This window comes from Symsagittifera roscoffensis, chromosome 2 (genome assembly GCF_963678635.1).
Source record: "Symsagittifera roscoffensis chromosome 2, txSymRosc1.1, whole genome shotgun sequence".
Classification (NCBI taxonomy): domain Eukaryota; kingdom Metazoa; phylum Xenacoelomorpha; order Acoela; family Convolutidae; genus Symsagittifera; species Symsagittifera roscoffensis.
Genome location: NC_087063.1, coordinates 46,560,438 through 46,582,632, shown reverse-complemented (window position 1 = coordinate 46,582,632; position 22,195 = coordinate 46,560,438). Strand labels below are relative to the sequence as shown.

The following is a 22,195-nucleotide window of genomic DNA, read 5'->3' as shown; positions in this document are numbered from 1 at the left end:
CCCGGAGGGCTTCCGCGTTCCGAACTACCCTTCCGCGTTCCAAACTACCCTTCCGCCCCGGCGGTTTTGGCCTATGAAGGGCATTAATGTGAGCATCCGCTCGCCGGGGAGTGCTCGTTAACGGTTCTGCCGGTCATGATGTTAAAAAAGAATAACACCCAGGAGCGCCATAAAAACATCTATGTAACATTCGCCCGGAAGATACATATCGACGGAAAATAAAGCTAGGTTCTACGACGACTGGCCAACGTCCAAACAGAGCTCTACATGCTTTTCACCGTCTCTACCAAAGCCAGTTCTTTTGGTGGTCTTTCCAACATCGGATTGACAAAAACGTTACTGTTCTCCGGCTTCGACCAGAACGCTCAAATTAACTTAATTAATTGCAGAAATAGTGAGCTCATGGCCGGCTCTCAGTATCCCCAGACCACGAGGTCACTCCTAAAAACAGGGCTACTACTCTTTATTGAATTAATATTGTTTTTTTTCAGTAGATAAAAATCATCATCTCCATCGAAGATGGATCAACCCTTCCCCCCAACTCCTAGCTTCTCATCCTTGCAAAATGAATTCAGATGTTAATTAAATTCAACTCAGGGCATAATAGGGAAGCTAAAAGTTTATGTAAAACACTTTCAGTCCAAATCCCGAGACCACTCCGGATTCTTGAATCCGGGGAAATAAGACTCTTGTTCTCCTTCCGGAAGGCTGGTTTTCCACCCTTCACCGTTGTTCGCGACGGCCTTGCAACTATTGTAGCGGCACAATAGTTGCAACTCGGAGCGGTCTCTGCTACTTCTACTTCTTTCTGATTCCGATTCTCAATTTTTCCGTTGTTGTCGTCGTCGCAACTATCGTTGTTCTTCGTCTATTTTGTTTTTTTCTCCAAAATGACCGTTTTTGACGTTTCTTAGAATTGTTACGTCATCATTTCGAACTTTTAAAATTTAGGAATTTCCGAATCCTTCAGTTTTCACGATTCAGCTAATCGTCTGAATAACGCTCTTAATCCTTCAAAACCGCCAATTCGGAAGGTTAGCTGCTAACTATTCGAAATCGTCGAATATGCATTTTTGTCCATTATGGTCGAATGTCACAAATTCCCCGGACAGCCTGGTCAATGTCCCCATTGAATCTCGCAATGTTGGTAAAATTGGTACAGTGTCATCGAACTGAAATTACAAAATGCACGAAATTACTCTTATCCACGTCATATCGACTCACTGCAGAATATAAATGGCATCATACTACACTACTATAGCCTTCCAAATTTTTTCACTAATGTGCACTTTGAGGATATGACTTAAGATAAAACATTTTTTCTGAATTCCAATGTCGACGCCCTGATTTTAAAATTTTTTCTCCTAGATTTTGAAAGATGTTAGTTTGCAGGACACTCCTGCCAACCAACAAGCTAAAATTATCCTAGTATGCTTCTTCCCTTCGGAAATTTTAGTTGTTATTGGTCCTGAATCTTAAAATTAAGGATCTCTATGGTTAGAAAGAACAATGGAACAATCTCCCTCTTCGAGAGATTACCCAAGCTTTTCATGTCGCCACAAAGTGATCAGTTTTCCTAGATGATTAAAAAAAGTCCTGCAGGCTGGAATATTTAAATATACTCTTTGCTTAAGCCTTTCTAAATAAATAGTAAGTGTCTCTAAAGCCACTAACTAAAATCAAAAAATAAATTTATAAATGCAACAAATTCTTTAATGCTCAAAACTCAACTAAATGTTTTCTTTCAATTTTCAATTACAACTTGGTTGCTTAGTTTCTCACTTGAGATTTTGTCACACACATAAATTAATTCTGAGTTTTAACTTCTTCCCTTTCGTCACTTCTTTGTTTCCTCTTTTTTTTGTCGTTTAGAAGTTCTAAAACTTCTAAATTCTTCTAATTTTCTTTCCTTCCGCATTTTGTTTTCCGGCCATTTGTCAATGCTCCATCTCCTTCTCCTGCGACACTGACTCTGCACTTTCAGTTTCTGTGCCTTGCAACACATCGGTAGCTATTCTGACGCTGTTGGAAGCAGTCCTCCAACACTTGTGCTCTTCTACCCTTTGTTTACAACAAGTTAGGGGATCTACATTAGATTCTCTGTTTCTGCAGAAGCTATTTTGAAAGCACAACGTTACGTTTCTCTCCAAATCTTCCTTCAACATCTCTTTTTTCTCCCTTCCATTACGTTCACTTGTCCTGGAAACTCTCTTCACCGCGGTGTTCACTGCATTCCGATGAGTCACGAAAGCTCGCTTGAAAGCTCCTGCCCCAATGTCCAGTTGATACACACTGTACACTCTACCGTGCTTCGACATATGCTTCTTGGCATACTCGTACAACCATGCAGTCATGTCGGCTCTAAACCATGGCATCAGTCGTCTCCTTGCCCATATCTTTTCACTTTCATCGGAATGTTCAGAATCTTTTAGACAATCCAATTTCTGCATTTGTTCTCTCGTCGGTGCCTCCTGTCTATTGTTCTCCTTCACATGAGCTTCCAGCCATCGTATCGCCATCATAAATCCCACTATCACTATCGCTATGGGCCGTGATGAGTCTGGTAAACCCACGGAGAGCAGCTCTCCAGAGTCCCAGATCAACACCAGATTACTACGCCCGGGGTACCACCATGTTTGCAGGAAGCAATGGCAGGGAAACTCGTCATGTGTCAGCATGATGCTCCTCCAGTTACGCTTTCCGAAGCTTCCAGTAGTGGTTCCACTTCCATCGTCACTCGGTGGACTTCATCATTCTCATCTACTGTATTGTAATCCGTAACGGTTGATCCTCTCTGTTTTTGTCTTTCAAAGTCACTGAAGTTCCCATTGACGTATCCCATGAACTTCCTTCCCAGTATCGATTCTAACTCCTCCTTAGTTCTCTCTGGAACTGCTGAGAACATTTTGCACAGTAACTCATAAGATTTCTCTGACATTCCCGCTAGTCTCACACACTTTGGCACTGGGAAGGCTTGATCCACGATCCTTCTCGTACTTTTTACATCCCCAACTACGAAATGCACTGGGTATCTGCTCTTGCACATTGGAGCTAATGTCGATCCCACCAAATATCGAGCTCCCGATGGTCTGCAATAAATTTCACTGTGCCTGATGTTCATTTCCGCCTCGATCGCTTCCCTCCATTTTCCTATGTGCTTTTGCTCAGTCGGCAAATCTCCTGGGAACACTTCTAAACTGATGGCCGTGACCATCTCATGTTTCTGTTCTAGATTCAATTATGTCTCTAAAGAACCAAACATACTGTATAATCCTAGCGCAGTCACTAGATTCACCTCGGTTCCTCCATGACAATCTGCGATCAGCTCCGTTTCCGTCTTCGCTTTCATCACAATGTTTCCAAACAATATTGTCAACTGTTTGTGTTGTTTCTCCTGGGTTTTCACGCAATCTAGACTTTCACAAACGTGACCTTCCAGTCCACAGACTTCTGCCAGACAGCTACCAGGTTTAAACCAGTCTTCTGGTCCCCAGCCAGGCAACTCCACTTTGTCTTCCCAGTTGCTCTTAGAGGCTGTTGTCATCACGTTATAGATGATATTAAGATCACGCAGAATACAGTCCGCAATTAGTTCCCTCTGCACATCTTGTGTTGCAAGTAGTATTGAATCAGCATTGGAACTAGGCCACCACGATGGTCTCATCAGTTCCCACACTACCATTAAGCTCGTTCTCAGTAATTCATCTGAGAATCCCAATCCAAACTCCACTCGTTTGTCGGATTATTGCACGGAAGGTGCAGCTTTCTTCTCTTCTAAGACTAGTCCCAGCTTGGTCTGCGGGTTAGCAGCGCTTCTAATCGTTGCAATTCTCGAAGTCCAGAGTATTCGCCATACCAATGGAAGTCAGACACATGTGGAGCCGCTTGAGATTCTTTCCTTGGTTTCGCGCGACGTTAACGTCCTGGTTATACGTGGTGACGAAGGATCACACGAGGAAACATCAAAAAGAATATCGACAGTTCCAGGCCGAGATAGGACCAGATGCCTTCAAGAGACCTCTGCTGACCCATCGAAATGCGATCACGACGGGGTGAAAAAGAGTGGGTAGAGTATCCAGAAACAACACTAGAGCGAGGGAGTCGATACTAGAGGAGGACCTGGCGAAGAATGTAAGCCTGAGTCTTCACAATTCCTTCTGTTTGAACCGGGAGTCGAAGGTGAAGAGCTTACCGAATCAAGCGAAGAGATTGCAAGAGCAAAGGGAGTGGATGCGATCCTATGAACAGCTGAAGGCTTGGGAGGAGATTGTGATCAGCTCCGATGACGAAGAGGCACTATTGAAACAGATCACAGTGTCAAATATATCTGGGTCGGGTACCTCGAGGGCGAAGAACACGAGGTGAGCCGGTGGCTCAAAAGAAAATTCTAGAGTCTTGAGTCTTGAGAGAGAGGGGGCTCGAGGGTGAACTCGGATGAAATCTGGGTTCACGAAAAAGAAATTTTAACAAATGAGATATTGTTATTAATATGCTATATCTATTATATATATCAAAATGCTGCATGACAATTTTCTGATTGAATAGGACAAAAGAAATTTTAAATTACCAGCTTAAAAAGCGAGAATTCATAGGTGCAGGTGTGTGCAGATTTTGATTGCTGTTTAGCGATAGTGTGAAAATTTTATATGGGTTGTGAATTTTGGAAAGTAGATAAACTTAAGTCTGCTGCAAACTTCTGTAAATGACCACTGGCACTGTATTTTGTGTGCCAGTCGGTCATGTCTGGAGGTTTGACCTTGAGAAACACGTAATTTTGGAGTGAAGTTTTAATTTTAAAAATTTCGAATGGAGCCTGTCATGCTCAGTTTTCTCGAACCAACTAAAAACGCAAAATCAAAAATCAGAACGACCGAATTAACAATTGCGGGAAACTACTCAAGAAAAAGGCAGGAAATTGCTATTCGCAATATCTTGATACGAAATAATCAGAGAGTAGAGCTGTCTCATCCTGAAAACAGGAGAATAGAATACAGACTTGAGAAAGGAAGACTATTCGAACGGAAAAGAGTGAACATTCAATGGAAGAGTGGACAACTCGAGTGTCCAATGGTTCATTCAGAAACTTTGATTCTTGAGACAGAACTTACTTCTGTTGTTAAAACTAATTAGCATCAAACTTATTTAGTTATATTATTTGATTCTCAAGCTGCTTATCTTTTAGTTACTCCTCATACTCAAGTGCATCGACATGTGAGTTCTCAATTTAAATTTCTCGAGTGTATTTTATGATAGTTATGTTGAGATAAGGTGAGTTTTAGGTTGATCCATCTGAAATGGATCAAAGTTCCACTGTCCAATAAAAAGTAACTAAGCGGATTGTTCCGACCCGGTTTTTAACGGCGTTCATGTATTTTGGGTATTTCGAGACCTAAGTATGGGGACGTTTTTATTTCTAGAGTGGGGGGTATTTTGGTAGTGGCCTTTAAGCTGTAACGGGTTCCAGTCTCATGTCGCAAGCGAACCGAATTGGCTCCGACCGTTCTTGAGGTAGAAAAACACAAGAGATAGTGTCCCTGACTCTTGAGCCAATAATTATAGGGCCTATTTTTCTTAAGCCTCATGTGTGACTACAGTAGACGAATGTTACATTGAGTGACACTCGGGATTCTGGGGATTCACTGTAAGAGACAGCACGCGATGAGGACATCGATCTTGAGTCCGGGGAGTATGTGCCAGTCGGTCATATCTGGAAGTTTGACCTCGAGGGACACGAAAATACGTGATTTTGGAAGGAAATTTTTATTTTCAAAATTTCGAATGGAGCCTGTCATGCTCAGTTTTCTCGCACCAACTGAAAACAAAAAGTGAAAAATCAGAACGACCGAATTAACAATTGCGGGAAAGTGGTCAAATATATACAGTGGGAAATCGCTATTCGCAATTTCCATCGTAGAAAACGAGAGTAGAGCTGTCCTATCTGACATAGGAGACAAAAAGAACACGAGAGCGGAGTTAAAATCAACTGGACCAGTGTGAACCTTCAACGGAAAGGCGGACAGGTGAAGTGTCCCAATGGTCCAGAGCCAAAACTATATTCTTGAGTAAAAACTTACTTCCCTTGATTGGAACTCATCATTAGAAAACTTCTTGAGTTATATTTGATTATATTCATGCCAGAGTCGTTAATTAATTCAATTACTCTGTGTCTCGAGCGTGCTGCTATGTGAGTACTAAATTTAGTTTTCTCGAGTGTGTTTTATGATTGATATGTTGAGATTAGGCGAGTTTTAGGTTGATCCATCTGAAATGGATCAAAGTTCCACTGTCCAATAAAAAGTAACTTAACGGATTGTTCCGACCCTGTTTTTAACGGCGTTCGTGTGTTTTGGGTATTTTGAGACCTAAGTATGGGGACGTTCTTATTTTCTAGAGTGGGGGGATATTTTGGTAGTAGCCTTTAAGCTGTAACGGGTTCTAGTCTCATGTCGCAAGCGAACCGAATTGGCTCCGACCGTTCTTGAGGTAGAAAAACACAAGAGATAGTGTCCCTGACTCTTGAGCCAATGGTTATAGGGCCTATTTTTCTTAAGCCTCATATGTGACCGAAGTAGGCGACTGTTACAACCGGTACAGCGTCCATGTACCCATTTTCTGTAAAGAGTGCACATAATCGAGTTTCTGCCAACTCTAGTTCCACAAACGCCGCAAGGATCAACAGCAGCAATACGGGTGACACTAGGGAAGTCTCCCATTCCCTTGGTTTTGCCCACATTAACCCGAAGGCCTTTGGACTCCAATGCTGACTTCCACATTCTGTACTTCCTCATGACTTCTTCGGGTGTCTCTGCTGCGAGTGCTATGTCATCCGCATACAACATTTCCAGTATGGAGCCACCTCGCACTTCTTCAGTCAGATAATCCATAACCGTGATAAACAGGAGGGGGCTGAGGATTGAACCTTGATGCACACCAACAGTAACATCAAAAGCATCTGTCGGTTCACCGTCCACAATAACTGAGGTCTTACAATCGTCATATGTTGCCATAATAGCGTTTAAGAAATGCTCTGGTTTGCGTTTATGCCTCAAACTTTCTATAATGAGGCGCCGCGGGACACGGTCAAAGGCCTTCTCCAGGTCGATAAAAATCCAGTACTGTTTTCTGCTACTTTTACTGTTTTTGGTTTTCTCTTCCATTGGGGCCTGTGTTGTCTTTTAGCTAGTTTTCTATAGTGTTCAGTAACGCAGTATCGCAGTTACAATTCCCGTTGTTGATATATCTGTCTTGTTTCCCTGTGTTGTCCCTCACTTAAGTGTTAAGTGCAATTTTCAGGGATCAATATGTCACAGAAAGTAGATTTTTTGAAAGATCTGGAAATATTGAACAGCCCAAATCTAGATCACGGATCTGCAGATTGTGGACGCTTGGCTTTGGATTTACTGACAAAAGTTCCTGGAGCTAGAGATACGTGCCTTGAGGCCTTATTTCGATTCTTTTTGAAGACAGCTCAAATACATATTGCCAATAGTGCAATACTCGGGGCTTCTGACATCAAAAAGCAATTGAAATCATCGTCCGCTGAAGTAGAAGAAATTTGCACGGGTGCCACCGATTGCTTAAAAAGTCAAATGAGTAAGTCTCCGAAGGTTAGTAACTGAGCATTGGTGAAAACTAACTTGAATGCACTTCGTTTTTTATTTCTGCATAATTTTAGACTTGGCTAAGAGTACTGTTGAAGTGGAGTGCACAGCTCCTTACTACAATGGCCGTACAGTCGAGAGCATCTGGAGCCGGTTACTTCTCTGCTCCAATTGAAGATACTGTAAGTGCTTGGTTGTTACAATGTGCACCCAGTCATGCAGCTATGACTTTATTGGATGCCTGCGTTGCGCAAGTGTGCCAGAAGAACCCCATCATATCGACAGAAGAAGTTATCACGCAAATCATGGGGTTGGTAAGTTTGAACATTATAACTTTTGTGATAAGCAAATGTATTTCAACCGGATACTAAACTTCTTTCCCGTAGATAACTTTGTTCACAGAATGACTTTGATGGTCATTTCCAAATAGTCATATTTTGAGCATACTCGCATTTGTAATACTCATTCTATTTGTTCAAAAATTGCTTATGACGTTGGTGGTTAATATACCAACTCTGGCTTGTTACGTTTGCGATTAGCAGCGGTTATGAAATCGGGATATGGAGTTTTTTCGGGTTAACAACTCGTTGACCAAAATCATTTGATAGCTTGGATTATAATGAATTCAAATTTCTCAGTTTCTCCGTTATCCTTTTGTCTAGAGATAACGACTACGCTTGGGACCGCAAAGTTCCGAGGTTTGAATATGTTTTTTTTCCAAAGGGATTTATTCCGTTTCCGAAAAAATTTCAAGCGATTTTCCTTGTAACTGAAAGTGTTATGAATTATTTTTATTTTTTTTATAATTTATTTTTGTATTGTTTTTGTTATTTCTTTTGTATTTTTTTTTCGCTTAGAAGCTTTATTTGACCTATCGTTTTGGCCTACAATTTAGAAGCATTGTTTGAGGGGAAAAATAGATTTTTTATTCAGTTGTATTTCTTTTGTCTCAGTGTTCAGAAAAACCGGTTTGAGTTTTTCGGTCTAATTTTGAGCTATTACGTTGAGCGTGTAGGCTTACAATAGCCTATTTGTATTCAAAACTATATTTACTTATTTTTTTTGGAATCAAAACTGATAAGTTCAAAAAGTTTGAAAAAAAAATAGAAAATTTAATTTGAAAAATCTTTTGGCCATTTTTTTACTGTGTTGTATAGCAATTGCTGCAAAAAAATTTCAATTTAGGAGATAATGAAGGCTATTTGCGCTATTTGATTAAGAAAGCACAAATCCTCAAAAAAATTGATTGAATTATAGTTTCAAAACCAAACGGCATAAAAACAGCGTAATAAAAACTTTACCTTTTGATCCAGTATTTACACAAGCAAAGCTTGTGTGATATTATGAACTCTCTTTTTTCCAACTTAAGTCGCAAATATTAGTGTTCATTTTGAAAGGGCTCATTTTGATCAACAAACAGCTATTAAGTACAGCCAATGCTAAGGATTATTAAGAAAGAAAGAATAGAAAGAAAGAAAGAATAAATTATTAAGATAGAAACACATCTATCTTACACGTGATAGAACAAAAGCAAACAAAAGTTTATAGAAAGTTTTTGTTTCTTAAGGCTCTGGCTGGAAAAAGCTTGAAATGTTTTTCTAATTTTTCGTGTGCTGCAACTGCTTTTTCTCTAAGTCTGTTTTCTGCATAAGTTTCTCGTTTTGGCAATTTTGAATGAAGAATATGGTCTTGTTTTGAACTTGACTGTAATAGTTTGTTGTCATGGTTCTCTATGAGCTCGAAAATTGGAGTAAATGTAGAAGTAACACCAAGTTTAAGAGCCCTGCGCTGAACTTTGTCCACATCGGCCAATTCGGTCGAATTGGCACATGCCCATACCGGTAATGCGTAAGTAATTTTACTCTGCACCAAAATTTTGTATAAAATATCAAGGGCAGAGATGTTCATACCAAATGTCTTTAGTCTATACAAAAGGTATATACTGCTGGTTACTTTTTTGCATAAACTTTTGATGTGCGATGAAAACGTAAGCCTGCTATCAAATAATACTCCGAGAATTTTAAGCTCTTCCACTTGCTCAATACCATCAAAAGCTTGTGGTACTAAACTAATGTCATTCGGTTTGACAGTCATCAGTTTTGTTTTTCCCTCGTTGAGTATGAAGTTATTTGTGGAGTACCAAGTTTTAATTTCCTCCAAAACTTTCATCGTGTTTTCGACCGAGCCGAACCCCGCTATCACAGAGTTTGCATCGTCCGCAAACTTTATAATTCTAGCACTGTTTGTACTCTCCAAATCCAAATCATAGCTTACTGTATTAAAAAGCGGCGGGCCAAGAACTGTTCCCTGAGGAACACCTTGGTTAATGCATAGCAAGTTCGAACGCTGAGAATTACTTTCCGTGAAAATTTTTCTGTCCTGAAGAAAATTTGCGATCCAATTGATTATGAATGGATTGATTTCCGGTCTAACTGATTGTAGCTTATCAATTATAATTGAATGCTGGGCTCTATCAAATGCTTTACTAAGGTCTATTGATAGTATCTGTATATAATCAGCTTTACTTTTCTGAAAAGAAGCAATTTCTTGCTGAAGACAAATCATAGCCGTTGTGGTAGACGCTGAATTTCTGAAACCGTGTTGGTTTTTAGGTAACCAGCTGTTGTACTGTGCTGAGATGAAGTTTTTCATAATAATAATTCTTTCGAAGAACCGAGAGATTACTGGGGTGATTGAGATGGGTCGATAGTCCTCAGGGCCCATAGGGGCTTAACACTGACTATTAAATTACAAACAGCACTTTAGCTTCAAGGTATCATGGATCTGTTGCGTAGAGGTAGGGAAGGAGACCCGCAACACAATAAGGGGGTTCGCACTTGGGCACGGTCGGATGTTTTAGTGAACTTTTTCGTATTCTAGTTAAAATGTACCCGCTCTATAAATTGAGGAATGCTAGTTAGTAAATTTCTTTTTTTTACTCAAAGTTTTTTTCATTCAATTTTTCCCAGTAGCGTTATCGCCCATATTTTTGCTTGTGTATGCGAAGTGCAACTTCGCCTGTGTCCAAAATTGGAACAGTTTTTTTCTAAGTATTGTCAATCATAAATTGTTCTTGAAATTCAAAGAGCTTTAAGGCATCTATTTTTTTCTTTGAAGATCTAACATTGAGCTTTGGTTTAAAAAATAAAGATTTGTTTCCTGATTACGTACGTTCATGGACTCTTTTCCAACTGTCTGTCTGTTGTCTATGTTTTTAAAGACACTTTTGGTATTTTTTCAACTTTGTTAAATTTCAGTGTTTCTTGAAAGTTTTTCTTTACGCGAATGTGTACAGCCATCGGGAAAGTGTGGGTTTTTCTCAAAACCACCCTCCGAAAACTGAGATTTTGACAGCAATAGATAGAACGGGTTGTGAGAAGCTCCCCTGCATCAGCGACTACGCTCAAATTTTACTCAAAACTGTATGGCCCTCGAAACAGTCAAATATTTGACCGTTTTTTTCTATTGTTTTTACTTTTGTCGAGAATTAACCGCCCAAGTGGAGTTTTTGAGTTCAATCCAAACAACAATTGTTGCAAGCGCTCCTGCCTATGCGGCTACACCCACATCAAAAAAACTTTGAAATATATTTTTTTCTCGACGGGTTTTTGAAATCATTTTCCGTATCTCAAAAACTTCCCTCCCAAATCTTTTACCCAAAAGTAATAGGCATCAGAAAAGTCAATATTTTTATTACCGTTTTTTGAAACTATTTACTTTTTCTCGAAAAAACTCGCAAATCTGAGTTTTTGCGTTCAATCAAAATAACAGCCTAAAGTTTTATATATAAAAAGCATTGGTTCTCGGAGTAGTCAAATTTTCTGTTTAAATGACCGTTTGTTGGAAACTTTTTGACTTCGAAAACTACCCTCGCAAATCTTACAGAAAAGTCAATTTATGTTTTTAAACATTTGTTGAAACTACTTGACTTTTCTCGAAAACACTCCCAATTTTGAGTTTTTACGTTCAATCAAACTAACAGCCTAAAACTTACAGGAAGATTTGGTTCTCGGAATAGTCAATTTTTTGCCCGTTTTTGGAATGTTTTCTCGAAAACTGCCCTGCAAATTTTAAATTAAGTGTTGAATCAAGAATTCCGGCCACAACCTTATTTATACAGAAAAACAAGGTGTTGATTTTGGAAAATTTTTTGCGAAGTTTCAGTGTTTCTTGAAAAATTTTTTGCCCGACTGTCTTCAGCCTCCGAAAAAGTTTGAGTAGTCTCAAAACTATCTTCACAAATCTGAGATTTTGTGTTCAATAGATAGAACAGGTTGTGGTAAGCTTCCCTGCGTAAGCCGCTACGCCCAACTTTACTCAAATTTATATGACCCTCGAAATAGTCGAATATTTGACCGTTTTCTGATTCTTTTTGACTTTTGTTCAAAAGTATTTGCACAAAGCTGAGATTTTAGGCTCAATTCAAAGAACATTTATTGGAAGCGCCTCTGCCTATGCGCCTACACCCACATCAAAAATTTAAAAGTATTTTTTAAACCGGTTTTTGGATTTATTTGACTTTTCTCAAAAACACTCTCCCAAGTGTGAGTTTTTGCGATCAATCAAAATAATAGCCTTTTTCCTTGTTTATAAGAAGCTGTCTCGGAATAATCAAATTTTGAATTAATTGGCCGTTTTTTTGGAAAATTTTTGACTGTTCTCAAAAATTACCCTCCCAAATCTTATACAAAAGTTATGGGCCTCAGAAAAGTCAATATTTGTTTTTTTTTTCGTTTTTTGAAACTATTGACTTTTCTCGAAAACACTCTCCCAAATCTGAGTTTTTGCGTTCAATCAAAATAACAACCTTAGTAGAGAAGCAACTAAGGTTTTTGGCAGTCTTTTTTTTTAAATTACCCATTTTATCCCGCATCGTTGTAACAAAATTCAAAAAATAATTAAGTAACTCAAGATTTGTCTGAGCTTTTGTTGTCTTTTATCAAGCCATCCAAAATTTTTGGATCACTTAGTATTTTGATTTTTTTTTTGATTTTAATAATGTATTTTTTTTACAATGGCGAGCGTTAGTGTATTAGTACTAACTTTTTTTTCTAAACTAGTTCGCAAATAAAGGTGTTTTTTTTTAAAAGTGTTCAGTTATTTGGAGGTTTCACTGTAGCATTGGAAATTGCATAGATTCTGTTCTCTGCTTTCTTTGTGGCTAGTGTTTAGTACATAGTAAGCTTCCGTGGTTAGTGCATGAGTTTCATAATCTCTAGATCGCAGATTCGAATCTCAGACATAGCCGAATTATTTTGATTTTGAATCTTTTTTTTTCTTGCACTGTTAGAGCTGCTTTTTGTCGTGTTACCGCGCGTGTTTGCGAAGCGCAGCTTCGCCTCAGTTTTTATGCTTGTATTGTATTGCAAGTGGTGAACTTGATAGTTTGATTACGAGTGGAAAATGTAGTTCAGTCTCTTAGATAGGTCGTTACGATTTTTTTTTGCTTTTTTTTCCAGGAAATTTGCTCTGGGTCGAATTTGGTTTTTGGTGGTTTGATTTTTGGTTTCTTTTTATGTTTAGTTTTTGTCCTTTGTTAAAATCATGGCAAGTTCCGCTATCAATTAGCAAAAGTGTAAATGTTACCAAAAACGCGATCGACTTCTAATTTGAAAGAGGATTTTAATATTCAGAATAGCGGGAAAAAAATTTTACCTATCGTTCTAATTTTCTAAAACTGAGCGAATTTTATTGAAAAGTGTCAATCATAAATTATTCTAAAATTTCAAAGAGCTTTAAGGCCATCTATTTTCCCCCTGAAGTTCGAAATTGAGATTTTTTTTCAAAAAACAAGTCAATTTTTAAATGTTTTCTTGCGTTCATTACTTTTTTCCAACTGTCAGTTGGCTATGTTTGAAATCTTCAAGTAGATTTTGGTCACTTGTTTTTTGGGTTATGAAAGTTCAACTTCGATGTTCTTTTTGAATTGATTTTTGTTATGATCTGCTAATAGCTAAGTTGAATTGTTTTTAAGCACCGTGTAATTTATATACCATAACCGTAGATTCAGTATGTTGATTAAATTTTAAACTATGATTGAGGTTCTAGAAATACTTATAGATGTAGCTTGTTGTTTGTGAATCAGTATTGAATTTTTGTTCCAAAGCATTATTCAAAATTAAGAAATTCGAATTTTGAAGATTCATTTTAGCGGTCTATTTTTTTTTATCTCGGCGTTGATTTCTCATCATTGTATGGTCATTGGTGTTCATCGCAAATGTTATCAAATCGGAACATAAACTTAATCGGTTTTAATTTTTTGAAGACTTTCTCTTGTTTTCCTCTAATTTTCATTTTCAGTATTTTACTCATTTATTCCTGCAGGTCAAAGATAATCTACCAAATGCAGAATGGATTGTGGCCCATCTAGGAATGAACCATCCTGAGCTGATTTTGCCAGCAGTGGTCGATCTGTCTTTGAAACAAATTCACGAGCAATGTGACTCATTCGGGCTACCCGCCAACATGAAACACAGCGCGACAGTAACTGCTGGCTTGAAATTGAACTTCGTTGAATCCGTTGCTTACATTGCGAAGTTTCATCGACGAATGGTCCAGCAGAAAATGGTGTCACCTCTGAAAAATGCTATCCTAGCATTAAAAACCAGGTACTTTATCATTGTTTGAATAAATCTTGAATTTTCCTTAATATTTTTACTTATCTTAAATTTCAGTGGGCACAACAGCCGGAGACTTAAGTTACGGCTTAACAGCCGGAGACTTAAGTTATTTTAAGAACACGGGTGCTATGAATTTTCGTACATTTGTTTATGTTCAAGGATACATCAATCAATTAATGTTTTTTTTTCAGTTTTTTTTTTGCTGAAACACATTTTGGGTTCATTAATTTGCTACAGTTTTACATGGTGTGAACAAAATTTTGTATAGGTACTCTCTTCTCTGTGTCGACTATCTGATGTTCACTTGCGATAAATTACCCGATTTTTCTGGATGTATTCTGGAATATCTGGCGGAAATACTCGACATAGAATTGCTAGATAAGACCATGCAAACGTTGGACAAAGGCATTGAGCATGTCGACCAAGCGTCGATTGATGCTCTAACAAACCAAGCGGTTTCATTACTGATGAAAAATGGACCGAGTTCATTGAAGTTGTTCAAGTTTTTACTGGAGACTCATTGCAAGACAGTTTCGAAAAGACTGTCGAAAAAGTTCCACGTACACATTCATAATTTGCTGCATTACTGGTTATTGGAGCTACAAAGAGTGGCACAGTCGAGATACTTTTCCTACAAGTTGTCATTGACTGATCAGCTTTTCATAATGGAACTCATTGAAAATTTTGAGTTCTTATCCGAATTGTATTGGTACATGCTGATTCACGAGCAGACATTTTTTGTAAGGTTTTACATCAGGACTCTTTGCCTAGCCGAGGGCGACGTCTTTGCTGCTAAGTTCATTCTGCATTTGATGAGTCATGAATACTACCGGAGCTTCAAAATTATGGAAATATTGGCCATAGTTAAAGAAATAGGACTTGCATTGCCCAACATCCATACTTTAATCATCCGTAAAATTTCGCTTACTTTACCATCAGAATCGAGTATTGCGTCTGTTTACTTGAAAAGTTTGGTTTATTTGTTTTCTTTACGTACTGATGAAGCTGACTATCACCACACGAAATTCGCGAAAGCAGTGACTGAAAAGTATCCGCAAATTGCCAAGTTCATTGCTTATCCTAACTTAGCGGTGAATAGGACTGCTTTGCAGTTTCTGAGTGCGGTCAAAATAAATTCTATTATTGATGAAGCTGGCACAATTTATAAAATAAATTCGTACTTGATTGCATTTATTTTGAACGTAATGCAGAGAGAATCAAATTGTGCGAAGCGCGAAGCCAGTGAAAAGTTGATGCAAAGATACTTGAAATCCTTGTGTGGAGTTTTGTCGACAGATGGTCTGGAAGCTTTCAGGCAGCTGTTTGTAACCAGTTTGTTCAAGATGTCAGTGTCAGATGCTCAGTGTCGGTTATTTGGAGGTTGGTTCAATTTTAAACGGTCTTCGAGGACTTGAGATATTCCCAAAACGTCGTATAAACTAACGGGTTTACAACCACCGAACTTAGAGGTGTTTGAAACCTGCGAAATTGCCTCATTTATTCAACTGGAATTGAATATAAAAAAGAGCAGTTGAATTCTTCATGATAGTTATTTAAACGATAGAAATCTACATGATTAAGCTGCTGATTGCCACGAAGGACATTTATTTAAGCGTAGCAGTTTGTTTCTCCTAATTTTGTTCGTAAATACTTTCTAAGAGTAATGAACGCTTGGAAGACTCTTATTTAGGTCGTAATGATTTTTTTTGAATTTTTTCAAGAAATGTCTAAAATTTGTTCATGCTTAATTTCGATTTTTCGCGGTTTGGCTTCCGATTTCTTTTTAAGTTCGATTAGTTTCCCTTGTTAAATGGCCACTTCCATTATCGAACAGCAAAAGTGTAAGTGTCACGAAAAACGCGATCGACTTCTAGTTTCGAAAGTAGGTTTTAATGTACAGATGTCCCAGCGGAATTAAACTTTTGCCTATTGATCTAGTTTTCTCAAATTGGCAAATTGGGTTAATTTTTTCAAATAAACATCAATCATAAATTGTTCATGAAATTCAAAGAGCTTAAGAGCATATATTTTTTTCTTTAAAATTCGAAAACAAGTGTTTTTTCTTTCCTTGCTTCGTACTCCTTTGCAACTGTCAGGTGGTTTTATTATGTTCTGGTGATTATACTCTTGAAGCGTATTGTGAACACATTTTCGAACTAAAATGAAGCTCGCCTAAAAAAAAAGGAAAAGGCACGAAAAACGGCTTTTCAAAATTGAGAGCGTAGTGTTATATGATCAGACCACGCTTTTAAAACGCGAGGGGGCGCATTTCATTGCAAATTTCTTGCATAAATTAAACAGCATGGGTAAAAGTGTTGATGTGTAATTTTGAGCAATCTCCGCAATGAACTAAATCACGAAGCACTATGTTATTCGTTTTAAAACTTTTTCGTAATTTTAGTTAACCTGCCGGATTTGCACTAACGTATTGGATGGTGCGTATTCATTGGTCCCAAAACAAAAAATCATACGCATAAGTCCCAAAATTTTTCAACTTAAACCAGCTTTCGGTTTGAGGTCGCCAGTATACGAGCCAAAAACTTTGAAATCGATCTTATTTGTATCTGTAAAGGAGTTAAGTGCTCATGCTCAACTGAATGTGCTTGAGGTCAACAATAAAGTGCCAACTTCGAATATGAAAAAGACTTCTGTGTCAAAAGAAATGGTGTTTTTTTTCGATTTGGTTCGTTCGTTATAAATTTCTAAAAATGCAAAAATTACATGGTTTTGTAATCTAAGAATAAAAGGAGCATATTTTTTGGCGAATAAAATACAATTTTGTAAAATCAGCGTGACTTGAATTGTTAAATTAGTTTTTGTCTGCGTAGTTTTTATCGGCTCACTTTCCAAAGCGTGGGTTTTATTAAAGGACTAAGGAGTCTTCACCATTTTACATGCCCATATCTAACATTTGTTAAGATGCAGCTTGTCTTGAATGGTTTCGTATGTTATTTCTCTTTTTTTGCTTCATAATAAGTAATTTAAAGGGAGAACAGGATTTATACTTTTGCGAGAGCAAGTGTCTTGTAAGCGGGATTTAGACTTTTTCCCCGTAAACAACTTTTCTTACAATAAATTGAACTTGCTTCATTTTGAACCTCAGCAGCTTTAAGGGTTCTTCCCAGTACCTTGTTTTTTTATCATAATGTATGAAATTCAAATGTTTTCCAGTTAAAATTGAATTGTCGGATTTTTGTTTGTCTGCTCAATCACGGATTTTTCTTGTGCTTTAGGCAGAAATAATGGTAGTTCCAAGTGTTGATCATTGTAGTTTCAGAGGGGGCTTTAAAATTTTTAAAGGAAGTTCTTGTTTTTTTTTGTTTAAGCTGATGCATGTCCACTGATCATTCTTTTGTTACGAGTTGATGAATGTAGTTCAAACTGTTTTATAGGTGATGATGGTTTTTTTAGGACAAGCCATAAATTTTAATCAGGCTCAAATTTACTCTTTTGCTGTTGGACTTATGACTTCTTAATTTCAGTTAATTTCCTTTGAACTCCATTATCGAACGGCAAAAGTGTATAGGTCACGAAAAACGTGATCGACTTCTAGTTTCGAAAGTGGAATTGGATTGTAAGATTTCCCAGCGGAATAATTAATTTACCTATTGATCCAGTTTTTTGGTTAATTAAATCAAAAAAGTGTCAAAATTAAATTGTTCTGGAAATTCAAAGATCTAAAAAATTTTCATGTTAATTCAAAATTTCACTTAATCTAGTAGAGACAGAACTAAGGCTTTTGGCAGTCTTTTTTTTAAATAACCCATTTTATCCCGCATCAGTGTAACGAAATCCCCAAACATCAAAAACGTACCTCAAGCTTTAGCTGGCCCCTTGTTGTCTTTTATCGAGCCATCCAAAATTTTTGGTTCACCAACTTTTTTGGATGTTTTTTTTTCATGTTTGTTTTGTATCGCAAGTGGTGTAGTGGATCGTATTTGATAAGGGTTGATAAATTTCGTTCAGATTCTAAGGTAGGTCGTTATGATTTTTTCGGTGTTTTCAGGAAACGTCTTAAAAGTTGTTCAGGTGCGAATTTGTTTTTTTTAGCGGTTTGGTTTTGAATTTTTTTTCTAAATGCAGTTATTTTATTTAGTTCAAATGAAGGCAAACTCCACTATCAAACAGCGAAAGTGTGAAGGTTACCAAAAATGTGATCGACTTTTGGTTTCGAAACTGGATATTAATTAGCCGATTAAGATTAGCAGATTGAGATTAGGCGATTCTAGTTTTCTCAAATTGCGTAATTTTTTTTACGCTTGCGCTTAGCAAGCGTTATCAAATCCTAATTAAGATTTTTTGTCGGGTTAACAACTTTTTCAACAGATTTACTTAAATCACTTGGTATCTTGGTTCATAATGAATTCAAAATTCTAAGCGTCTCCGGCACACTTATTCTGGAGTTAACGAATACGCCTGGGGCGGCAAAGATCTTCGACTCGAATCGGACCCGGACCTGTTTTTGTTGTATTCAAACAGGAAATATTACTTTTCCAAAAAAATATCGGCTTTTATTTGTATGCTTATGTCTTGTTGCCATGTTGTAGATTTGTGTTTTTAAGTTTTTTGTGTTCTAATATAGTTCTATTATACTGTTTGTAATTTGACATCGTTGACTAAACTTGACATCGTATATTTTCTTTTTTTGTTTTTGTTTTCGCGTAAAAAGTCCATTCTGCCCAAATGATTTCGGCCTGTTTGTTTATTGGCTGGCTTAGTGAACTAATTTCGAGTTGTTTCAACGAAAGTATTTCTTAATTCTCACTTCCGGATCGAACAGAATGCTGTAAATCTTAATAGAATTTAAGTTTAAGTTTTCCATGACAACAATTTTTTTCGGCTTGATAGGTTTCGGCCTATATTGTATCGGCTTGTTCGCCTCCTACTGCGTCTTTCGACGAGCAATAAAAGTTTGTGTATGCTTGTCTGTGTTTTGAGAGTGAGGGGGACTTATTACCGTCTTATTAGTCTTAATTTTTTTTGCTTTTTTATGGATCATTAGGTTTCGGCCTATAATATATCGGCTTAGTGGCCTCATAATGGTTCATTAGACGAGCAAAGCAAATAGTTTTTTGAGCGTTTGTGTGTTTTGAGGGGAAATGGACTTATTAGCTTTTCATGAGTTTTAAGTCTTGTTGACTTTTTTTTTGACTGAAATGGTTTCTGACAAGGTATTTTCGGCTTGGTTACCGCTGGGAACATTATCTTCCGATGCTTATTTCATATTATAATTTCTTGGTATGTTTGTGTTTCAAAACAAGATTTCATTTTGATAGATCTGGTTTTTTCGACCTTTTCAAAAAAAATTTTCTAGTTTTGTATTGCCAGTGGTGCAAAGCTGAGCTTCGCGTCTGTGCCAAAAAGTGTCAATGATAAATTTTTCTAATGTTTCAAAGAGCTTTAAGGGCATCGGTGTTTTACCTTGTATTTGGAAATTTAGATTTTTTCAAAAAAGTAGTCTGTATTTTTTTTTCCTATTCACTTGCGTTAATCGACTCTTTTCCAATTTTCTGTTGGCTATATTTATTAATTTTGGCGTGATTCTGTTTTTGTTCTTTCCCACCTTCTAAAAGGTGTTATCAAATTAATTATGTTACTCGTGTTTCGGGTTCAAAAAAAATCAAAAAGTTTAAAGTATTGAAAAAAAATTTCTGATTATTTTTGGTTTTCAGGTTGAATCAGACGGAAATTGATTTGATGAAAGGCAATTCTTTTGCCGCAATTAAATTTTTGTTTTACTCGTTTGAGCGTTTTGTATCTCTAATTTACTGATGCTGTCCAATTATAATGCATTTTTCCCCGAACGCTTAGTACGTACGTTTGAAAAACCATTGATTCGGCACAAAAAGTATCTGTATGCTTTGTGGCAGAATTTTGGATGCTAAAATAGTCCAGATGAAATGAAAAGTTCCGCTTCGCTTCTGTGTTAAAGTTAGAAAGCGTCAACGTCAAATAACTCTTCAAATTATCTTCAGGCACTTCTGGCAAAACGAAAGAGGAGGATCCCAGTACGTACATTAGTTTATTACAACAAAATCGATACATAAATAGGACGAAGTGCTCTTCAACTCCATTGCCACTGTTGCGCGCCAATAATTTGAAGCAAATACAGATTGATGAAAATAATAACAATGAAAACACTTGGAAAGCTGAAAATAACATATCGTTCATAATCGGTTTAGTAACAGTAGTTGCGGGTAAGGATTTCACTGATACAAAGGAAGAACCATCGAATCAATCGTCTGCATTGTTGGATCACAATACCATGGCTTGTCTTGCAAAGGCAGTTGCTGAGTTTGCATGTGGTCAAACCGCGTATACTGTAAACCAGTGGGGAGATTTGACATTGGAAAGGCCATATTTGGGTAAGTATATAAAATAACTTCTGTCAAGTCAAATATTATTTCCTGGAAACAGAATACTTGAAAGTTAGTTTTTGAAATAAACGATCTTTTTATGAAATTTTATTCTTTTTTTTGAAAATCTTCAGTAATAATAATTCAATAAAGCTATTTAAATCATAAGAACTATAGATGCTTGTCGATTTTTAGAACCCCTTAATGGAAACCCTAAAACACCTTAATTACACTTGCGAAACGAGTTTAGTAGTGCGAACCAGGGGCGGATCTAGGATTTTCTCGAGGGGGGGGGGGCGGATTTTCAAAAAATTTTCGAAAATTTATACGACTTTTTTTTTAGGTCGATCAGATTGATTTTCCGAGCTCTGCCAAAGCGGTAAAAAGACCCTGTTTTGGCCAAATTTTCTGCGCAGCAGGCAATTTTTGAAAAAAAACAGGTCAAAAAAGCCGTTTTTGGGCACTTTTTGGAAAATTTTGACAAAAAAAAACGCGTTTTTTTTGCGCGCGCTCCCCCTAAAAATTAATATATATTGGTGCCTTTAGAAAAATTTTAGGGTCGATCGGCCAAAAATTGATTTCTCAAAAAGTACCAAAGGGGGGACCCTTTGGGTTGGCAGGGGTCCCTAAATCCGCCCCTGGTGCGAACCATCTTCTTTTTTTTCCAACCTAAGTCGCAAATTCGCAAATATTGGTCCCACGTTTGGTGCACCTTTACAGATTTTTCTCATAGCATGTGCTTTGACATTCGAATAGTATTAATTTAATAATAATTATTATAATTAATTGTAGTTCCTGCGAATCGCAGAGGAGCTATCAGTAGGCCTTAACAGTCGTGTCGAGGATAGTCCGTTTGTATTATTTCCCCACATTCCAGACTGTGTTATTTTGTTGAGAGAAGCTCTTTTTTGCGACTCAAGGCCGTTTTTGTGCGTCTAGAACTTTCACGTGGTACCACTTTTGCAGCCAAATTTGGTCAGGTTGTGGTAGACCTGGAGCTAGAGGTCAAGTGAGAGCTCGTCCTCACACACTATCATTGCCATGGCATGGGATCGATTACACGATCTGACGATTCTAAAGTGAACGCCTTACCACTATGCTAAGTGCCCCTAATTTAACACAGTTGATGCATTTTTAAATCATTAAATGAAGTATTTGTTTCAAACAACATTCCAATAATGAAAACTCGATTTCAGAAATTTTCTAACTCAATATATCGCAATTTTAACGCAATATATCGCAATCAAAATGCATCATTTATACGTAATTGTGGCTTTATTCTTTGCTAGTTGTTATATGCAACGTTGTGGATGCCTTCAGTTTGTTATATTTCAAATTATTACTTGCAAAATTGAGTATTTTTGAATTTGGTGCCACTTTTGCTGAATTGCTTGACAATTAATTAGCATATGTAGCTGCTTTATTCGTGACTAGTGTTTCTCTGTTGTTAAGCTTGCGTGGCTGAGTGGATAGTGCGTGAGACTCAAAATCTCCTGATTGCAGTAGGTCGCAAATTCGAATCCTACACGTAGCCGAGTTTTTTTCTAATTCCGGGCTTATTTCTCTTTTTTTCTTATTTCACTTGATAGAGCTGCTTTCTGATTGTGTTCTCGCAAGT

General features: G+C 37.4%; 2 protein-coding genes across 5 annotated transcripts in view; one reads left to right on the top strand and one right to left on the bottom strand.

Annotated features, from left to right (window-relative positions):
- Positions 1 to 6,553: 6,553 nt before the first annotated feature.
- Positions 6,554 to 7,007, bottom strand: LOC134839857 (uncharacterized). The gene is made up of 2 exons (XM_063855480.1): positions 6,689 to 7,007; positions 6,554 to 6,612 (listed from the first exon to the last, which is right to left on the bottom strand). The coding sequence occupies exons 1-2, from the start codon at positions 7,005 to 7,007 to the stop codon at positions 6,554 to 6,556; spliced, it is 378 nt and encodes a 125-aa protein (XP_063711550.1).
- Positions 7,008 to 7,297: 290 nt separating this feature from the next.
- The window catches only part of LOC134838939 (integrator complex subunit 5-like), a 30,504-nt gene continuing 15,606 nt past the window's right edge, over positions 7,298 to 22,195 (top strand). For 2 of the 4 annotated variants that reach the window (XM_063854299.1, XM_063854300.1), the window contains exons 1-5: positions 7,298 to 7,607; positions 7,676 to 7,915; positions 13,926 to 14,209; positions 14,490 to 15,601; positions 20,197 to 20,586. In XM_063854299.1, the coding sequence (XP_063710369.1) occupies positions 7,302 to 7,607; positions 7,676 to 7,915; positions 13,926 to 14,209; positions 14,490 to 15,601; positions 20,197 to 20,586 (2,332 nt within the window). In that variant the 5' untranslated portion in view covers positions 7,298 to 7,301. Of the gene's footprint in view, positions 7,608 to 7,675; positions 7,916 to 13,925; positions 14,210 to 14,489; positions 15,602 to 20,196; positions 20,587 to 22,195 lie in introns of those variants that run through there. The other 2 variants (XM_063854301.1, XM_063854302.1) reach the window with 2 other exon arrangements.